This window comes from Otolemur garnettii, unplaced genomic scaffold (genome assembly GCF_000181295.1).
Source record: "Otolemur garnettii isolate 467f Iridium unplaced genomic scaffold, OtoGar3 scaffold00244, whole genome shotgun sequence".
NCBI classification, from domain to species: Eukaryota; Metazoa; Chordata; class Mammalia; order Primates; family Galagidae; genus Otolemur; species Otolemur garnettii.
In genome coordinates, this window is record NW_003852639.1 from 974,064 (window position 1) to 982,598 (window position 8,535).

At 51.0% G+C, this 8,535-nt stretch overlaps 1 protein-coding gene across 1 annotated transcript; it reads right to left on the minus strand.

The window, feature by feature from the left end:
- Window positions 1-756: 756 nt before the first annotated feature.
- On the minus strand, window positions 757-2,651 carry S100A2 (S100 calcium binding protein A2). Its single transcript, XM_023508321.1, has 2 exons — window positions 2,511-2,651; window positions 757-909 (listed from the first exon to the last, which is right to left on the minus strand). Exons 1-2 carry the CDS (start codon window positions 2,649-2,651, stop codon window positions 757-759), a joined length of 294 nt encoding a protein of 97 aa, XP_023364089.1.
- Between the last annotated feature and the right edge of the window lie 5,884 nt (window positions 2,652-8,535).

Here is an 8,535-nt window from a genome sequence, read left to right on the forward strand (position 1 = left end):
TTTTTGGCCGGGGCTGGGTTTGAACTCACCACCTCCAGTATATGGGGCTGGCACCCTACTCCTTTGAGCCACAGGCGCCGCCCAAACATCCCACTTCTTAACACTGCTGCACTGGAGGCCAACCTTCCAGCACATGAACTTTGGGGACACACTCAAACCACAGCATTGCCTATGGCCTGTAATCTGACAAGGAGTCCTTAAAACAAAGCTTTGTGGAGTTGGCTAATTTACACCTCTTGAGTAGGTCCTAGGGCCAACTCATTGCTCACAGTAACGAATGCTCTAATCTGTTCTTTGTCATCAGACTATATCCTTCCTTCTCTATTTGAACAGCTTTTTTTGAGATTCTCTCTTTTTATGAAATGATAGTGAAAGTTGGTGTTATTTGCCTTTTTTAATATCCTTATTTGGCAAAATAAAATGTTGGCAACCCATCTTAATTTCCAAATTTTTTACTGGCATTGTGGGTTTTTTTTTTTTTTCTTTTTTACTGGTATTTGAACTCCAATTTTGGGACCTAAGGCATAGCTCTGGCTTTGGAGAGATTTTCAGGTGACTCAGGACTCAGAACGGAGTAGGACACAGGAGACACTTGGTTCCCAGGGCTCCAACTAAGCCAGTCGGGCTGTGGGACATCGCTAAGCAGTTAGAACATCATCAACAAACAAAAAAAAAGTGTATTGAGTACAAAACCAAAAGGGATTGGCAGTCCCAGACTGAGAGCTCCATCCATGGCAGGGAGCCAAGGGCTCTGCTTCAGGACTGGTCTGGGTGGCCCTGGAAGAATTCATTGCACATGGTGCTAACAAGGGCCAGAAATACAGCATACTCCTGGAAGTCCATCTGCTGGTCACTGTTCTCATCAAGGTCACTCATCAGCTTCTTCAGCCCCTCCTCATCCACCTTCTCCTGAAAGCAAGAGGGAACAGGGTCAATGTAAGCCAGCCCTAGCCCAACTCCACACCAAACACCCAGAGCCCACACAGACTCACAGGCCAGCAGGTGGGCACACAGGACAGGGAGCTCGGGGAGCTACTAAGAGGGCCCGTGAGTATGGGCTGAAGGACACTCATTAGTGAGTCTCCAGCATGCCCCCTCTCCCAGGCATGAGGAAGACCCTGGGCCCCTAAGCAACACCTGCTCTCCTTCACCAGCAAGGTAAACTCACAAAAGGCAAACACTTTTTGATACCAACCAAAATGATTAGAGGCTCGGCACCTGTATCTCAGTGGTTACCTACACTGGGGCTGGCAGATTCGAACCCAGTCCAGGCCTGCTAAACAACCGTGACAACTACAACAACAACAACAAAAAAAAATAGCTGAGCATTGTGGCAGGTGCCTGTAGGTCCAGCTACTTGGGAGGCTAAGGCAAGAGTTTGAGGCTTGGCTCGGCGCCTGTGGCTCAAGTGGCTAAGGCACCAGCCACATACACCTAAGGTGGCAGGTTCAAATCCAACCTGGGCCCACCAAAACAACAATGATGGCTGCAACCAAAAAATAGCCAGGCGTTGTGGCAGGCACCAGTGGTCCCAGCTACTTGGGAGGCTGAGGCAAGAGACTTGCTTGAGACCAGGAGTTGGAGGTTGCTGTGAGCTGTGATGTCACAGCACACTACCCAGGGGGAGAGCTTGAGACTCTGTCTCAAAAAAAAAAAAAATAGTCTGAGGCTTAAGCCTAAGAGTTTGAGGTTGCTGTGAGCTTTGATGCCACTGCACTCTACTGAGGGCAACATAGTTAGACTCTATCTCAAAAAAAAAAAAAAGAAAGAAAGTTTAATCAAAAGCTATAAAAGGAAAAAAAGGACCTCTTATGTTCAAAGCCTAAGACCTGACTTTGGGATTACCCATGAGGGCATGGGGCAAATTCAGAGCTGATTGCACCTCCCTGCAGACTGTCCCAGGTGCGTGTTGTCAGGGGCTCTCCTCTCCCTGCACTTTCTCAGTTTGGCACCTAATCATGGAGAGTCAGGGCCAGACACGGTGGCTCATGCCTGTAATCCCAGCACTCTGGGAGCCCCAGCTAGGTGGATCACTTGAGTTCAGTAGTTCAAGACCTGTCTGAAGAAGAGGGAGACCCCATCTCTACTAAAAATAGGAAAACTAGCCAGGTGTTGCAGAGACCACCTGTAGTCCCACTTGAGCTGGAGTTTGAAGTTGCTGTGAGCTGTGACCCCATGGCATTCTACCCAAGGCAACAGAGTGAGACTTTGTCTAAAATAAATAAATAAATAAACAAACAAACAAACTTGGACAGTCAGAAGGAAAGAGAGCATGCATAATATGTGATCTTGGCCAGTCACTTCCCCTTTCTAGCCTCTTCAGTGAGAGGATCAGACAAACATACCACATAGCTCTCAACCTCACTCCCACTACCATAAGCCCTGAAGCAGAAGTGGGGAGGGAGGAAGGGCTGGCCCCACAGGGTGCCCTGGGCCTGGGGAAGAAGAGGTGTAACCGGCACTCCATACTCACCCTGGGCCTGTCCCACCCCCAGCCTTCCCCTACTCACCCCCACGAAGCTGGGCAGCTCCTTCTCCAGAAGTTCTTTCATCTCCCCCTTACTCAGCTTGAACTTGTCCCCTTCTTGACCAGAGTACTTGTGGAAGGTGGTGACCATCACAGCCAGTGCCTGCTCCAGGGGACTGGACATCTCAGATCTGGGGTTCAGAAGTGACAGACAAGGAAGATACCACCAAGGATTTGGGGGCCTCATCCCAGCCTGTAGGACCCATATCTTCCTGTGCCCCAAACTACCTTACCAAAGTGTCTTTGATGGGAAGACAGGGGCTCTAACTGCTCCTCAGACCCTGACTCCCTCAGTGCAGGGCCATGCCCCCTGCCCTCACCCTGCAGACAGATGCTTAAGCCTCCCCTCATGTCTGGAGTCACCAAGGGCAGGGCCTCATGCGTCTTCCAATCACAAGGAACACACCTTTGACAACAGGGTTCCCTTTTGAGTGTCCATAGGAAGGGAAATGACAGGCTGAACAGGGTCCCATTTGACCCCTGTCTGTGCCAAGGGCTGGCAGCATGGGAACAGCCATGGGCTAGCTAGCCGGGCCACTGTGCTGCCTGGCAGTAGCCATGGCCACCCCCAGTAGTGGGGCACTCATTGAAAGAGTCCTTTCCCAGACCAGATGCAGTGGCTCACGCCTGTAACCCCAGCACTCTGGGAGGCTGAGGCAGGTGGATCCCTTGGGCTCGGGAGTTCCAGACCATCCTGAGCAAAAGTGAGGCCCCATCTCTATTAAAAACAGAAAAACTAGCCAAGTGTTGTGGCAGGCACCTGCAATCTCAGCTTACTCAGGAGGCTGAGGCAAGAGGATCACTTGAGCCCAGGACTTTGAGGTTGCTGTGAGTTAGGCTAATGCCAGGGCATTCTGGCCTGGAGCAACAGAGTGAGAATCTGTCTTTTAAAAAAGTGGGGAGTGGCGCCTGTGGCTCAAAGGAGTAGGGTGCCAGCCCCATATGCTGGAGGTGCCAGCCCCGACCAAAAAGTTAAATTAAAAAAAAAAAAAAAGTGAGGCAAGAGAGTGAGACTCTGTCTCAGAAAAAAAAAGGTGGGATAGTCCTCAGAGGACTTGCTTCCAAGAATGCTCAGACCAGCCTGGAAAGGTTAGGCAGGATCCGGTGTGGCCAGAGAAGTTGATGCCAGAGGCAAGAAAAGTCCTGGGATGTCTTGCCACCCCACCTTCCCTATGGCAAACCCCTGCCCATACCCAGGAGAACTGTGTACTTGAGAACCCCTCTTGCACCTTACTCCTATTAGAATCCAGGATTTGGGGAAAAAACAGAAATGAAAACTCAGGACTCTGTTATAGTACCCCACATATAAACTCAGGACTCTGTTATAGTACCCATACAGGTATACTCAGGACTGTTACAGTACCCCCACATGTAAACTCAGGACTCTGTTACAGTTCCCCTAAAGATATACTCAGGACTCTGTTACAGTACCCCCACATGTAAACTCAGGACTTTGTTACAGTATCCCCACATGTAAACTCGGCACTCTGTTACAGTACCCCTATAGGTATACTCAGGACTCTGTTACAGTACCCCCACATGTAAACTCAGGACTCTATTACAGTGCCCCTACAGGTATACTCAGGACTCTGTTACAGTTCCCCTACATGTAAACTCAGAACTCTGTTACAGTTCCCCTACAGGTATACTCAGGACTCTGTTACAGTGCCCTACATGTAAACTCAGGACTCGGTTACAGTACCCCCAAGGAAGGACCTGCCCGGAGACTGAGAGACCTAACAGAGGGCCTCAGAGTAACCCCTGTTCTAAGATCTCACAGAGAAACCTGGAAAAAGACCCTTCTATGACCTGATACTTCACAGAAGATCCTGTAAAGTGGAAAGACCCAGAAAGGCCCTAGCCTGATCCACCCAAGAAAGCCAGAATGAAAAAACTATGGGGATGAAGATCAAAGCAGAGGGACAAAGGCAGAGACCTCCCCACCCAGACCTCAGCAGGACAGAGGTACTCACCAGACTAGACCGCACAGAGAGAGCCCCAGAAAGGAGAACAAAGTGGCCAGGCACCCAGGCTGGGGATTTATATACCAGCCCCACCATCCCCCAACTTGGCATTTTGAGAAACCAAACCTGTCTTAACCTGATACCTCTGGCCACCCCCACCCACTCCCTCCAGGCCCCCTCCCTCCTAGGACTGCCTGGTCTACCAACACCTAGAGGAGGGCTCTAGACCTGGCCCAGGGCAGCCCTGGAGCCAAACCAAGCCATCTAGAGAAATGGGAGGTGTCATGGGTACACAGCAGCCCAAGCCAGGGTTGATGGACTATCTCCTGCCAGGCCCATTCTCATGACATGCCTGTGAGTCATAGCCCCTCCGTGTCAGAGGCTGCAGGCACATGCCAAGAGTTCACAGCATGTATACATGTGATATGCCTATGATACGTGTGTGGATGTGTGTCCGTGTGTGTGTGTGTGAGAGAGAGAGAGAGAGAAACAGTCTGGGGCCACCCTTAAGAAGCTGGGGGTCAGAGAAGGCAGCTGAGGGCAACAGGTAGAGGGCAGGGCTGACCTCAGGAGTTGAGGGAGTGAAGTTACTTCTTTTTTTCTTTTGAGACAGAGTCTCACTTTGTCACCATTGGTAGAGTGTTGTGGCATCTCAACTCGATGCAACTGCAAACTCTTGGGCTCAAGCAATCCTCTTGTCTCAGCCTCCCAAATAGCTGGGACTACAGGCGCCCACCACAATGCCTAGCTATTTGTATTTTTTTTTATTTATTTTTTTTGAGACAGAGTCTCACTATGTGGCCCTCAGTAGAGTGATGTGGCATCACAGCTCACAGCAACCTCAAACTCTTGGGTTTAAGCGACTCTCTTGCCTTAGCCTCCCAAGTAGCTGGGACTATAGGAGCCCTCCACAACCCCTGGCTATTTTTGGTTGTAGTTGTCACTGTTTGGCAGGCCAGGCTGGATTTGGCAGGCACGCCAGCTCCAGTGTATGTGGCTGACGCCCTAGCCACTGAGTTACAGGCTCCAAGCCACCCTGGCTATTTTTAGAGACAAGGTCTCCCTCTTACCCAGGCTGGGCTCAAACCCATAAGCTCAGATAGTCCACCTACCTGGACTTCCCAGAGTGCTAGGATTATAGATGTGAGCCACCACATCCAGCCCCCAGAATACTTCTTAATGAGGTAATGAGGTAACTGAGTGTGCACAGTAGACACAAGATGAAAGGCCTTTTTCATGTATTTTGCTGGTCTTATTAGCTTTCTACTACAAATTATTGGCAGAAACAATGAGTAAAGAGTTTAAAATGTAATCCACCAAGGGCAGCACCTGTGGCTCAGTGAGTAGGGTGCCGGCCCCATATACCAAGCAAGGGTGGTGAGTTTGAACCCGGCCCCGGCCAAACTGCAACAACAACAACAAAAAAAAAATAGCCAGGCGTTGTGGAGGGCACTTATAGTCCCATCTACTTGGGAGGCTGAAGCAAGAAAATTGCCTAAGCTCAGGAGTTGGAGGTTGCTATGAGCTGTGACGCTACAGCACTCTACTGAGGGCAACAAAATGAGACTCTTAAAAAAAAAAAAAAGTAACCCACCAAAACAAAGGATTTCAGTGGTGTCACCATTGCATCACAAGCTCAATTTTGAGCATATTCTTGTGTTTTCAAAGTCTCCTTCTGTCCCCATGCTGGGGAGATGAGATAGTTACAGGTAACCCTGAATATTTCCTGCATCTTCAGATACCCTCTGTCAAGGTTTCTGGTGGGGATGGAGTTGGAACCCACTGAGTAGAAGGCCCCTGGGACTGGAGATTGGACTTCTCTGCCTCTGCCCTCCCAGGCAGGAGCACTGGTGACATGCCTAGCCCACAGCCCTAAGCACAATGGCAGTGGTCAAAGGCTGTGACTTGGAGTGACAGCTACATTGATGGGAAAAGAACTTTCCAGAACTAACCTACCAGAGAGTCCATCCGCACCGCACAGCATGAAGAAGCAAGGCATCAGCAGACAGGCCCCTGTGGGTGGGAAGGGGTCTAGAAGGACAGGGAAGCTGTGAGAAGTGGAGTTGCTCTGCACACCATTAGGGGGGCAGGAGTCTATTCGAAGTGTAAGGAAGCCCTCAGGTGGCAAAGGGTGAGGAGAAAAACTTTGGCCTCCTCTGTTCCAGGCACAGGATGGGTGAGTGGGTAGGGTACTTTGGGCAGAAGTATGGAGCTGGACAGCTTCCAAGTCTGGAGGCCAGGCCTGAGGCAGAGGTCCAGCCAGGACCACAGCCCCAGAGAAAGGCAAACACCCCAGCCACTCAGCCATTCACAGCCCAGCCTAGTATACCCTTCCCAGGGCCTCCTTCTTTTCTGGGCCTTTGTCTATCCCAACTCCAGTCTGGCCACCGCCCTTCCTCTGGGCCCAGGTGCCCTCCACATGCCAGATGTCAGGCAGCTTCTTTCCATTTCTTCCATCCCCTCCCCCACGGCTAGGTGACTCACTGTGGTTCCAGGCCCAGATGCCCACGCAATGACTCAGTGGCAACACCCTCCTCCCGCAGGGCCAGGGCAGCTGCAGTCCCAGAGCAGCAGGAAGAAACCACAACCAGCCTGGAGGCAACAGCCCAGACATAGAGACCTACAAAGGGGAACTGTGAATTTTGGCTAGGATGACCATTTTCTAACATCTGTAAGGCGGGAAAACATGGCGGGGGTGGGGGGCGGGGGCGGGGCAGGGGCGATGGCGCCGGGCAGGGCCTGACAACAAGGCAAACTTTGATAAGCAGTTCTCGATAATCACTTCTCAGCAATTATTTATTACAGTTTAACATTATAAAATTAACAAAAATAATATAAAACTCATATTCTGGCAAAATAGCCACATGGCAGCCGAAAACCGTATATTCCCTTCTTGTTCTCCCGCCCATTCCTGCATTCTTTCCAAAAATCGGGACTTTTTAAAAACACCGCGGGATACGGGACAAATTGTTGAAAAGCGGGACTGTGCCGCCAAAATCGGGACGTCTGGTCACCCTAATTATGACCCCCCCAGGAGAATCAGACTGAAAACTGACAGGGGCTCTGATAATAAGCTGGCTTCTTCCTGGGACCACCATGGGACTCAGGGGCCAGCCTGAGCAGGGGAGATAAAGTCAGGCCTAGAGCCCCCAGTGTCCTCTGCTATACCTTGGCACAGCCATCCAGTGTCCCCTGCTCCCCAAGGTATTTGAATCCCTCACACTACTTATCTTCTTATCAAAAACTACATGGGGGCGGGGGTGGCGCCTGTGGCTCAAAGGAGTAGGGCGCAGGCCCCATATGCCAGAGGTGGTGGGTTCAAAAACAGCCCTGGCCAAAAACTGGAAAAAAAAAATAAAAAACTACTTCAGGAGGAACTCAGCCAAGGGTGAGGCCCAATAGCTTGCTGTGCCAGCTCTTCTCTGCAGCTCTGTTATTTTAACCAAGAGCCTCAGCAGGGTCCTCCCTGCACGGAAGCTGGAGTGGGTCCCATAAAGCCTGGCAGGGCTGTACTCTTGGTGGCCCACCTGCCTTCCAACCACCCTGAGTCCACTGCATGCATGCACCAGGGCACACTCCGTGTGACTGAGACCTGTTTCCTATGCTGCTCTTCCCTCTGCTCAGAATGTGTCTACACCACGTATCCTTCAAAGCCCACTTAGATGCCACCCACCTTACAGCACCTTCCCAGACCCATCTAGATTCGGTCTCCAGCTGTTTTGTCCTAGACAAAGAACTCCTTTTGTCCTTTGTGTGCTGAGAGCATTCCGATTTTCACTGAACCACTTGTGTGCTTGCGGTCTCTTGCCTTGGCCCCTACGCAGGAACCGGGCCTTCTTTCTGAGTGATCTGGGGGCCTGTCTGCCCATACCAGCTGCCCATCCGGCTTCACAGCTGCCCACTGGCAGCGGGGGTACAGAGTAGCATGCGTGAGCCCAGGGGTCCTTTTCACCTCCTGAAAACTCTGATGGTGCTACCAAGTAAGGATTTCTCCTCTGGATCCCAAGAATGGCACTGAGACACCCAGCTGGAAAACAGAGCTCT